Source organism: Lathamus discolor, chromosome 2, assembly GCF_037157495.1.
Source record: "Lathamus discolor isolate bLatDis1 chromosome 2, bLatDis1.hap1, whole genome shotgun sequence".
NCBI classification, from domain to species: domain Eukaryota; kingdom Metazoa; phylum Chordata; class Aves; order Psittaciformes; family Psittacidae; genus Lathamus; species Lathamus discolor.
Window position 1 is genome coordinate 59,665,783 of NC_088885.1, and position 12,789 is coordinate 59,678,571.

General features: G+C 46.4%; 1 protein-coding gene across 5 annotated transcripts in view; it reads right to left on the reverse strand.

Annotated features, from left to right (window-relative positions):
• Window positions 1–12,789, reverse strand: part of SETD2 (SET domain containing 2, histone lysine methyltransferase) — a 63,823-nt gene that overhangs the window by 36,023 nt on the left and 15,011 nt on the right. For all 5 annotated transcript variants that reach the window (XR_010610007.1, XR_010610008.1, XM_065666995.1 and 2 more), the window contains exons 2-5: window positions 12,182–12,197; window positions 3,990–8,437; window positions 1,681–1,812; window positions 165–293 (exon numbers count right to left, since the gene is read on the reverse strand). Coding sequence is in view for 3 of the 5 variants with exons in the window: in XM_065666995.1 (XP_065523067.1) it covers window positions 165–293; window positions 1,681–1,812; window positions 3,990–8,437; window positions 12,182–12,197 (4,725 nt within the window). In the remaining 2 variants the exon portion in view is untranslated. The remainder of the gene's footprint in view (window positions 1–164; window positions 294–1,680; window positions 1,813–3,989; window positions 8,438–12,181; window positions 12,198–12,789) is intronic.

Here is a 12,789-nt window from a genome sequence, read left to right on the forward strand (position 1 = left end):
TGCCAATAACCAGGAGGGACAGAGCACAAGGACAGTATATAAAGCTGGAAGAACCTCAGCAAAGCTACTAATGTCAATGAAACCAAGAAAATGCAAGGAACTTATTTTCCCTTCACAAGGGAGTAAAATAGCACGAGGATGTCATTCAAAGAGCAAATGCTTACGATGGCAGATCTTTGGCAGCTCTCAGCCCCCAGCCTTTCTTCTCAGTGAGGATCACTTCAACGTCTGCATGCTGTTTCTTCTGGAAGCGCCTGTTGGAGCAGTAGTCGCCGTTTGGGCACCTGGAAGAACTAAGAGAAAGAAATGGAACAAATCAATTCCTAGCAGCACAACAACAAGAACTGGAACGGCTCACATGGGAAATAGATACCAAGTAACCACAATAAATTCAGTGTAAAATCTTCAAATGGGTTTCACTATAAAAAGCATAGCCATCTGACTATCAACATGCAAATGCACACTATTTATTTCTGGAAGGAGGATAAAAACAGTTGGAATGCTAATGTGGCTGTACTTCTATGTCTTATAACCAAAATGGGATGAACTGGCCCCCTCTCCGCGTTTTATGGGTTTTTTCCGCAGGATATCCCCTTCTGTGTCTACTGCCTGGGCAAGGAAACAGAAAACAAATAGATAATGACAGATAATTTCTCTCCTTCTATCCCAGCTGTGACAATCCTTCTGCCAGGTGGGTGAATGCCACTAAGCACCCTTTCTCCTGCCTCCCTCTCACACAGAGCAGCAGCTCTTTCTCCTCCTAGCCTCTCCCAGAAGACAAAAGGAAACAACACCTGTAACCTGTTGAGGCTCTAGGGAGAGGAAAGATGCAAAAGGAGAAAAAAAGAGGAAATAATGAATCACTGTATTCTGAAATGGTCTGGGTTGGAAGGGACCATAAAGCCCATCCAGTTCCAACCCCTTGCACAGGCAGGGACACCTTCCACTAGACCAGGTTGCTCCAAGCCCCATCCAACCTGGCCTTGAACACTGCCAGGGATGGGGCAGCCACAGCTTCTCTGGGCAACCTGTGCCAGGGCCTCAGCACCCTCACAGGGAAGAACTTCTGCCTCAGATCCCATCTCAGTCTCCCCTCTGTCAGTTTAAATCCACTCCCCCTTGTCCTGTCCCTACCTGCCCTTGTCAGAAGCCCCTCTCCAGGTTTCTTGCAGCCCCTTTAGGCACTGGAAGCTGCTCTAAGGTGTCCCTGGAGCCTTCTCTTCTCCAGGCTGAACAAGCCCAGCTCTCTCAGCCTGTCTCCATAGCAGAGGTGCTCCAACCCTCAGAGCATGTTTGTGGCCTCCTCTGGACACACTCCTGCAGCTCCACATCCTTCTGCTGGGGGCCCTACCTCTCAGGTAGAGAGCTACATTTGCATTCCTGGCTCCCTCCAACCATGCTTAGAGGACTAGAGCTAAGGCTGAGGAACAGAAGACTCACAGCATTTGTAGCAGTTTTTAACAGGAGGTTGCTATGGCCTAGCCTCCTGCAGATCATCTGAAATCAGATTTAAATACTGGTGGGTAGGCTCTGAAGATGACTCTACACCAGCCAGTGAAAATGAGAGCACACAGCCAGTGCACTGCCACTGCCCAGGGAATTCTCTGTGATTTTAGGGACTTCCAAGTCATCTCACAGACAACACTGCCCAATGCTGGCAACTCCTGAAATGCTGCTTACCACTCTATCATGAGCAGGCGATTGAGACAGTCTTCTCCACAAGCAACCTCCCCCTGAGCTCGCTCTTCTTTGGAAAGTGGAGGGCATTCACATAGCATTCGCTTAATATCCCGGTGAGATTTGTTCTTCTTTCTATGGAAGACAAGTCATTGAAATACCGGTTAGACAGCATTTGGGTAGAAAAATTACTCCTCAATCTTTATCAGTTGCTATAAGAGGAAATCAATTTATTCTCTAGAAACTGGATATACGGACTGATTACCTTTGGAGAACCACAGGAAGATACTCAGGACACCTGGTTTGTTTTGAGCAGGAAGTGATGAGGTGATGAATCTCTGATCACAAAAGATTTAACTTTTTTCACTTCTGCTCAATGTCCACAATCCAATCTATTTTCAGTGTGGATGTGCACATGCACCTACACCCAAAGGAAGAACTAAACCCCCGTCATTTTGTCACACAAGAAACCAATTTCCAGAAAATTCAGAACTGATTCTTCCAGACTTTTTTATGTGGTGAGAGGATTTCTCACCACGTAACACAAGTTCTAAGATTTAAACTAAAAGGGTAAACTTTGGTGAGCCTCCCAGGAAATGCTATATTCTGTAATGATACATAATACTACACAGACAATCTCCAGAGATCCCTTCCAATCTCAGCTATTCTGTAATAGTCCACTTGGTTTCACTGATGCAAAGGTCAGGAGAAAAACTCTATTCTAAAATATTAACACATAAACCGAGCTCACAGCGCATTTTACAATGGCATTATTCTAATAAAGCAGATTGTAGGGGTTAGCTCCGCTTTACTGTCAAGTAAGATGATGAAAAAGGGAAGAAAACTGTAGTTACGGAAAAGGTAGGGCATCAAAGGCATCTAATTATTGATATTTTAGTTGCCATGTGATGATAGGGAAATGGTTCAGAGTGTGGATCCCAACAAGAAAAAAATACATAAGGAAAAAAACGGGGACTGAAATAAAGAGCAGGTTTTATCAGCCTAGAGGTGGTTGATATTCAGACTCTGAATCACAAGCATACTTTAAAAAGCACTTATAAAAAACAAAAAACAACCAAACCCAAACATTTTAACGAACAAAATATGTGGCAAAACCTCGAGTGTTAAGACCACAACACATGAAGCCCAAGAGGGGTATAAATTCAAGTGTCGCCTTGTGCTCGTGCTGCGTGAGGGTGCCCTCGCTGCTGGCGAGCGCTTGGTGCCCCATGGTCCAGCAGGAAACACCGTTACTCAACCACCCCTGAGGAATCGTGAGATGAAAAAGGACCACGAGGTTGACTGAAATGGCAAATTAAATAGGCATAAATCATCAGGAGGCCTTGTCGTAGTCTGTGCCAGGAGTAACAATTGGTTACATGCTCATAAGGAGCTCCTACCTACACGTTAAAGCCAAAGCAAGTATGGTTTTGGCAAGGACGAAGGTAGTTAAGCCCTAAAGCAATACACCTACTAATCATCCCTAAAGCCAGGAAAGAGATAATTTTATTTTCCAGGGATCATATCCCATTCAATGTTCCCATGCAAAAGGGAAAAGGACAATCTGCAGCTAACAGCTACCCTCTGATATTTCAAATGACAGCCTCTTAGATCTAAAATCACTCATCTGAGATGACAAATAATTACATGCAAATAACCAAGGCCTTTGGAAATATGCTTAGTTTGTCCAAAACCTTTCCCACACCCAGATTTCCCTGTGTCTTCAGAGCTGGCATTTGGAGACACTAAACAGACAAGATCTGGCAAGCCCAGACATGATGCTGCTATGCACGGCTCTGGGCTCCAACACAGCTGCACCAAGTTGGTGCTGAACAGTGGGCAATAAAGCAAAAAGCTTGGAAAATAACTTAATCACTCTTACAAACTACCATGGGTGCAAAAATAACATGTTTACTCGGTGCAGATGCCAGTAATCCCACGTGTGCAAGTCCTGCCTGATACTCAAATCAACACTAGAGAAAGGGGATGCTGCAAGACGACTGAGAAGAAGGTATAAATAAATCATCCTTCCCCCACATCCTCCCATCTTTTGCCTCTTTGCAACACCAGGGCCTGCCTGGGCCCAACTCGGGGTTTCTGTTTAGGAGAAGAGCCCCAGGGTGGATTAAACGCTTGCCCAGTGTCATCTCCTCTATGAGCAGCTTTGGCTCATGCAGGGAACATGACATGCCTCCCTCTCCCTCCAAATATCGGCCATGATAGAAACACCAAACTCTCACAGAACCAAATGTAAGTTAAAATCTGAAATTGCTACAGGCAAGAGAAAAAAAGGGTAAAAATCCTCAAGTTACCTTTCAGTCAAATACACGTTCTCCTCAATAAGGTCAAAGTAACAGGGCATCTTTCCTTGCTTGGCAAACTCCTTCCAGCGCTGGGGGTCTCTGAAGTCATCCATGATACACAACCGACCAACCATGGAGGCGTCCTGTGGTGCCAACTCCACCTGCTCCCCCCCCTCCAGTTTTGCCTTCTTCTTCTCCCTCGAGTCCACGTCACTCTCGGAGTCGCTCTCCAACTCTGGGCGCCTTTTTTTTGGTGGACCTCGTTCCTTCACATCATTTTTTTCCGAGACCTTCACCTCCTCCTTCTTCTCCCCAACAGGCACCGGCTCCTTGGTCGAATTGCTGCTGATCTCATGTGCCTGCACGGAGCCTTCTTCTTGCTGTCCAGGCATCTGGCTTTTACTTGAGGGGCTGGGAAAACGAGGCTTGCAGTCATCATCCCAACGGTCATCCTCTTCGTACTCCTCGTGATCCTCCGTTAGAGAATCTGGTACTTGCCCTTGAATTCGTTCACAATTAACTGCGGAAGGTCTGCTAGCAGACCTCACGTCCCAGTAACCATTGCCTTGCCAGTAACTCTGAGAGCCACCATATGCCCCTGAACCTGGTTGGTAAACGTAGCCCGAGTAGACCCCAAAGCTGCTATCTGGCTGCTGGTAGGTGCTACTGGGCTTCTCTGGCTGGGAAAAGTCCCAGCCCAAGCCACTCAGCTCCTCTGTCGTTTGAAAACCATCCAGCCTGGTGAAGTCTCCAACACCAGGCTGGTTAAGCCCATCCTTCCCTTGCCTACTGTCTGGCTTGGAAGAGCTCATCTGGTGCTTATCAGTGCTCTCAAAACTCTCTGACAGGCAAAATGGCTGCTCGTCCTGTTGGCCAATCGGCCTACCAATGGACATCAGCTCCTTCATTATTTTCTCATCTGAGTTGGGTTTGCCATGGGAATCTGTTGTTAGGTCTGCCTGACTTGTACTGTCAACACTGTCACTCTGAGGCTGGCACGGATCCATTCGCAGCTCCTCCGTCTCCTTCCTGCTGAGCTCTGTAGAAGTTGCTGGACTCTTCTCCATCCCTCTAGGAGAGTATCTGCTCTCTACTTGTGGACCACCTTTACTCGCCATAGTCTCTAACCTCTCCTCATAGTAGGGTCTACTCGGCTCTGGTCGCTCATCATCCCAGTGGTCGGAATAGCGCCGGTTGCCCTGGCTACTCCGCGAGGAGCCAGGGCTGCTCTCCTCCATAGCAATGGTTGAGTTCTTTGGTACAACCACGACAGACTGCAGCCGTTTCCGTGGTGTTCCATCATCAGAATCTGAGTCCTCCGTGTCACTGTCTTCACTGCCCCCCTCAGTGTCACTATCCCCCGTGTCAGAGTAATCATCGTGGCCATCAGGAACAAATTCAGCGGCGTTGCCACTGCTGTCACACGTTGGGGCTTGACTTACTGTCTCTGTTTCTTCTGCAGTGACAACAACATCACAGGAGGGAAAAAAGGCATCTGGAAAAGCCGAAGCCACTAAAGGCTCATTTCCCTCGTCCTTCTCACCCAATACAACAGGACACCGAACTCGTAAATCATCAAACCCAACACCCTCAGTGGAAACAGCACTTTCTTCCACGACCTCTCTGCTGCGGTGCTCCAGCGGCACTTCCGAATAGTATGAATGCTCATCTTTGAATGATGGCTTGCCTTTTGCCAAACCAAGATCAACATGCTGAGTTTCCAACTCAAGCACATCTTCGGTTTCCGAATGCTGGAGCACCTCCTGATGTCCATCCGGCGGCGGCACATCCCATTTGGAAGAGACGCCTTCCTCCGGGATAGGACAGTCTGACCTGAGCCTCAGGGAACAGCCATCCTGGGAGAAATCCCTGCTTGAGCTCTCCACTGCCAGGCTAATTTTATGGGAAGGATGACTATGCTCATCATCACAGGCAGACTTTGAGAGGTGATCCTCCATGCTCTCATAATCGCACGTAACAGTCTGTGGCTCTACCTGCACGTCCAGAAAAGACTCAGATGTAACTTTTGTATCTGCTGGTTCTGCTTCAATTTCAACTTCCGAATGATACAAAGCAGGGGCAGCATCGTCTGAAATGTAGCAAAAAACTGGTTCTTTGGTTTTATCGCACGGAGTTGCCTGATCATCCAGCTTCTTAAGCACAGTTTCAGGGTGATCTACATTCACAACGGGCAAAGGGGTGACTTCCACTTGCTGCTGCAGGACTGGAGCCTCTGCTTCCCTAAACAAACTGTCGCACTCACTAGACTGGACTCGAGAATCATCCAGCTCTTGCTCTTGAGATGCATATGTGTTCTCAAACCCATTAGATGGCAAAGGATATGACAGACTTGCCTTCACAACAGGCAATACTTCTGACCGACACAGGTTATCATCAGAAGATGGGACAACATCCTCTGTTTTGGAGGCACTGGAAGTGGCCAAACCTTCAGCCTTACCCTCCGGGGACCCATTTACACTCAGCTCCGTGGGGAAACATGTTCTTAACTGATCGTGTTTTATCTGCAATAGAGTTTCTTGCTCCTTAACACTGCCATGGCATTCATTGCCTGTAAGTTCCTCAGACTTTGAGTTAGCAAAACCCGCTTTTGATTCGTCTGCCTTTTTAAAAGCAGGCGAATCATTTAACTGGTTTAATGGAGAAAGTGTCTTTTCCCTTTCCATTTTTTTCGCAATGGACACCCTGATCTCATTGCTTTTTAGACAAGAAGTCTCTAAATCTAGAGAATTAGACTGCTGTTTTATTTCTTCAATTGATTCTGTACAACAGAAAGAACTCTTAAACTTCTCAGGCTTTGGTGCAGGGGTCTTTGAAGGGGTGGACTTATAACGGGAGGAATTCACATTACTGTCGGGCTTAGAATGGGATGTCCCCTTTCGATAGCCTAGCTCGTCTAGGGGAGAGCACCTTTTGGTTACTTCACTTTCTGAAGTCCTTTTTGAATCTCTATCTGTTTTCAAAGAAGACTTTCCTCTCCTCTCCATGTCAGCATAAGATGATTCTACTTTGCTATCCCTGTCCAACTTAGAGTAAGAAGACCTCGAGTCTCTGTAGGAGGAGGAGTAGGATGATGTACGCCTTGAATCGCTCGATCTGGAATGTGTCCTCCTGTACTCATCCTCCGAGTCCGAACTCTCTCGCGCCCTGCTGTCCGCATACGAACGGGAATATCTCGACCTTTCCCTGTATGGGGAGCTCCGATAGTATCTGCGGTCTGATTCATAGTAATGCGAGCGCTCCGACCTTGAGTAGGAAGAGCTGGTTCGGGAGCCTCGATCAGATCGGGAACGGGAATGAGATCGGCTTCGCCTTCTCTCTCTGTCTGATCGAGAGCGGGAGGACACATACCGTGAATCTCTGTCTGATTTTGAATAGCTCGAGTACTTCTCATCCCTGTCCGACCTGGAGCGTGAGGAGGACTTCCCCACATCATCACTTCTGAGGGACGTGGAGCTTCGCCTGGGATCTCTCTCCTTTTCTGTACTGGATATCTTCTGCTCATGTGACCGTTGGCTGGAGGAGGTCCTCACCGAATCTTCATCGGACTCAGAGCCCTGCACAGTTCCATCAGATTGGGAGAACTTCCTCTTCGACCCCTGCCTTCGGGAGCAGAGGGCAGCACCCTTTGAGCCATCGGAAACCTCATCCTCTTTCCCAATATGGGAATCTTCCTTCTGTGGAGTTATTTCCGTCTGCTCAGGCATGTTTTGAACTACACGTTCTTCCGAACCATGCGATACCACATCCTGCTTGATAGCCAGCTCCAGACCCTCCTTAGGCACCACATGGCACAGCTCCTTCGAAGCAGGAACTTCAGCTTCCACGGGCGGTGTCAGCAACAGCGTTGACATCAGCGTTATCGGCAGTTGTGGCAAGACTGCTGCTGCAGGAACAGGCATCGATGCTGCTGGAAACACTGCTGGTGGTGGAGGAGGAGGAGGAGGAGGAGGAGGGGGAGGCGGTGGCGTTGAGGGAAAGTCCGCGGCCAATGCCACCAGTTCTGTTACTGGTGCCACAGCTGCCGGTGGCGGCGGTAGCGTTGTCACTGTAGCTGGTGGTGGTTTTGCCGTGACATTAAGTAAGTGTTTTTTAAAATGGATCTTCCCTAATTCTACCTTCGGTTTCGGAGGTGATGACTCCTCAGCTGAACCAGCGGCATCCCCCAGGTCCATTTTAGTTTTGGGGTTAAAGTCAGTCTGAAGGGGTACTGCTGGGGAGTTCTGAGTTTCATTTTGTTTCTCGTTTCCGAGACCAGTCAGAAATCTATTCGGTAAGGTTTTCTTGGTTAAACTAAAGCTGAAAGACACCTTTTGTCTTCCTTGCTCCTCAAGGTTAACCTTTGTTTTGGTGCCTTTGGGCAAAAAGCGACTTGAAGCAACGCCTTTAAACACGGGGCCTTTGATAAAGCCAGCTTTCTGCACGGTTTCAGGCTTGCCCTGCGAAAGATAAAGACGATGCAGTTAGAAGAACCGTTCTGGGGGTTTTAACAGTGCTACAGGCACACTAAATAGTTTTCTTTTATCTGGTGATTTTTTCATTACAATAAAATAGAAATTGATACCCTGGGCTGGAGTCTGGGACAGCACAAACATGATGCCTTCTGTGCCTTGCTCTCTTGAACAAAATCAACTACCCAGTCAATTCCAGCTTAGAGCAAAACCTCCTTTGGGGCCTGGGCTGAGGCTTAACTGACTTAGTAATAACCAAATGAGAAGTCCTTGTCTGATATAATTCTTATTTCTTTAAAAAAGAGATAGTTTAACATATAAAGCTAAATGAAGAGATAGTATCGCTTTATTTACGCTGTGTCTATGGTCTTGGGCTATAAGTTAACCTGTATTTTTAACATCTAAGTGCATTTGTTTTCACATCCCAGGAGGCTGCACCTGGATGCATTTAATTTCAGCATAAATCAGACTATCAAGAATTACAGCAACAATTTTAAGCCCTGTCCTTTCCCACCTCCCACTGACAGCATTATCTCAGTCATTAGTAATTCCTAATAAGTTTCCAGGCTGAGGCATACTATTAATAGAACAACCTTCAAGAACTCCCATGAGGACCCAGTCACGCATGATGACTGTCACCTCAAGGCCAACCGACTGTAATACACTGCTCATGCACCTCACCAGAAGCTAACTGCTGCCTTCTGCCCAGGATCTCACTCACCACACTGCAGTGAGGACCATGCTACAGAAAGTCTGTTTGGTTTTTATGCTAATGAGCCGAAAGTCATCTTCTCTAGGACATTACATGCAAATACAGGCTGGGAGAAGGAGAAGGACTTGGGGATGTTGGCTGAAGACAAGCTCACCATGACCTGGCAGAGTGCGCTTTAAGCAACCTGCTCTAGAGTGAGGTGTCCCTGCCCATGGCAGGGGGTTGGGACTGGATGAGCTTTAAGGTCCCTTCCAACCCAAATCATTCGGTGATTCTGTGATTAAGAGCTCAGGATCTCCATCAGGAAAGCTGCCATGACAGCACTTGCGATTGAATCCTGGCTTTGGAAATAGGGCAAGTGTAGAGCAACAAAGCTCCTTCCACATGGGAACCTCTTACCCTATCCAAGTCTGAGATTAGCAGTTTTCAGAGACAAAACACCGTATGTTTACCCTTAGTATTTCTCCAACTATTTTAAGGCTTAAGGTTTGTCTGTGCAAAAGCTGTGTCACAGGAGTGTAGTCCCTAAAGACGAGTATCACGGCACCATGGTGAAGGGGTGTTCTTGTCAATAATCTTTATCCCCTTAAATCCAAATTGCATTAGCGTAATTAAATCTTGTGCAAGAAGCATTAAGTCCAATGGAAACAGTTGTAGCCATGTAAAAATCAGTACAGAGCTGGGTTTTAGTCCCGTAACTGTTGCATGAACACATCTTTGGCAGCAGCAGCAGTTTCCCTGCAAGCCACTGTGAATGATTATGTACTTTGTTATCCTTTAACTTTTGTAAAACAACGCAGAGTTGCTCAGGCCAGAGGCACCATAGTAAATTATTAAATAAGACGCTGGTGGAATGGAAACCCCAACCCATTCTGTTTGCAGCCCTGGACATCACATACACAAAAATGTCCTCGTTTCTGAGGAAACACACGGGGGTTTATTTTAATGGTGAAAACCACACCATGGCCTCCACATGACTAGACTTTTGGCTACCCAACCCAGCACCGTACATGCATTTGATCTTCAGCAGCAGATATTAACTGCATTCTAGAAAAAATGGGTGCAAAAAATAAAAAGTACTCTTTCTAAATGGGTGTTATTTATACAGGTGCATTTTCATGGCTGCTTTAAATGAGGGTCGTGGCTAAAAGGGCACCGAAACAAAGTGACCCTAAAAACAAAGTGTATGTCCATACACTTGCCCGGCTCTGAAACACGCTCTTCTCTCCACAACTGCCTCACAACCATCTCCAGAAAGTCGTGCTGAAAATACCATCCGTGTTTTCAAAAGAATCCACACACCAGAAGTGATCTAGAGATCAATGCACAAGTGTATATAAACTAATTCATGGAGGAATAAAAGACAAAATCAAGTGTCCAGCCTGTCTGGTAGGAGCTTCTACATGTCTCAATGCTACTGAGATCACCCTCCCATAGCACACTGGTCTCAGCCTCCTGAAGAGCAAAGGAACGGTGTTTATTTTTTGGGTTTGTGGAGTCAATTGTTATCCCTACGCATCCAGAAATTCCCATCTTTTTATCCCAAACTGTGTGTATGTCTTGGGACAATGGAAGAGTAAGAGAGCAGGTTCCTATCTTTGACCATACCTTGACGTCTAATGGAAGAAGTCTCCATGAATCAAATTCATATTTAAAAATGTAGTAAATAGAGTGCATCAGCAGCCAAGAGTCTTCTGATGAGAACTATTGTGAAATTGTTTTGCATGCAAAATTCACAGTTATGGAAACGTGCCAATGTTTTGATCAAAATGTTTCCAACTTAAAGCACAACAGATCTGAAATCTGAGCTTACGCATGAATAACGGGGTTTTGATACATCCACCTTTACACAAAACATAGCACCTGAAGGCAAAATTAGGAGCTGTTAAGCTTCCACTCCTCCCCTTTCCATAGTCTATTCAGCAGAGATTATACATTTCCAAACAAACGTTTCACCCTCATGTGCTCACCCTTCTTCCAGGGATTTTTCTTCTTAAATAACACCACGTTTAACAAATCATGACTTAGGAAACTTAACAGGCAGCAATTACTGGTAAAAGCTCCCTAGTAGGAGTTCTTCCTTTCATCTTTTACAGAAAGGCAACATTCCCCAAAATGCTACTGTGAGTATTTTACAGAAAGAAAAAGGTGACAGAAGTTCCTTTGCATACTCAGCAGAACTTACACCATTACTGACGCAGCAGCGATCCTGCAGCTCTCGATCTGCTAGGAACGTATGGAGGACACACAGTATGCTCACCAGCACAACCAGAGCAGATATGAGTCACAAGATCATAGAATCCCAGAATGGTTTGGGTTGGAAGAGACCTTAAAGAGCACCCACTTCCAGGTGGATGAGGCAGGGACACCTTCCACTAGACCAGGTTGCTCCAAGCCCCATCCAACCTGGCCTTGAACACTGCCAGGGATGGGGCAGCCACAGCTTCTTTGGGCACCCTGTGCCAGGGCCTCAGCACCCTCACAGGGAAGAACTTCTGCCTCAGATCCCATCTCAATCTCCCTTCTGCCAGCTTAAAGCCATCTCCCCTTGTCCTGCCAGTACCTGCCCTTGTAAAACTATTGTCCTACAGCATAAAAAATTATTAGCAGCACTTCTTGCTGTGCAGGGATATTGTAAATTGTGCCAGTCCCCCCAGGTTTTCTCCTTTCCTCTTAAATTCATTGAGACACACACAGCAAAACTAATCATTTTTTACAGGTGAAGTCCTTAAATAATCATCCTCTCACGGTGCAGAAAGCAGCACCTACCTACACTGAATGACTCAAGGACACTGTCACACTCTATCGCATCCATGTGTAAATGGCAGAGGTGGTACTGAAGGCGTTTCACTTCTTTCCTGGATTTAACCCCTGGAGTAGAGGCACCCCAGAAAAACATCAGGTTGCTTTATTTAGACCCTAAGTCACTCTCCACTCAAGAAATCTTTAGGTCAGACTAACCAGGTTGGGCTAATGAATGTCTCAGGAGCTACACCAAGAAAGAAATCAGTTTTACTCACCTCATTTTCTTCTTCTCTATTGCAATCCAGCCGAGGAAACATGCAAAAGAAAACATAAAAAGAGAGCATAAACGTCAAGCAGAAACAAGAAACCTAACATCAGAAGTCTGGCACTGCAAACGCGATGGACCCAGGGACACAGGGTGTTGGTAACAACCACCCCATAAGTAATCCTGCAGCAACACATGTCCCTGCCAACATCACCCAATGGTCAAGCAGACAAAATGACCACCTCTGGCATGGTTTTGAAGATCAGGAATTTCCACACTGAAAATTCTGCAGGGACTTTAACAGAGCAAACCTTTTCTGAGCAAACTGCTGGCTCGGTGTTGTCATCTGAGGGCTTGCAAACCAGCAAGAACCTTATTTGAAGACCGGTAACACAGACATTCATCAGTACTTTGGCAGCCAGCCACTCAACAATTGATCAGTTTGGAGCACTACGCTGATCCCAACCAAACCTGCCAATGCTGGCCCAACAGCAAACGTCACTTCCCCAAGTTCCTCACTCAGATACCATGAGCAAAGTAGCTTCTCCTCCACAGAAAAAGAACGAACAAGAACACAACTAGTCACTTGCTCCTTCCTTTGCTCAATACCTAGGAGAG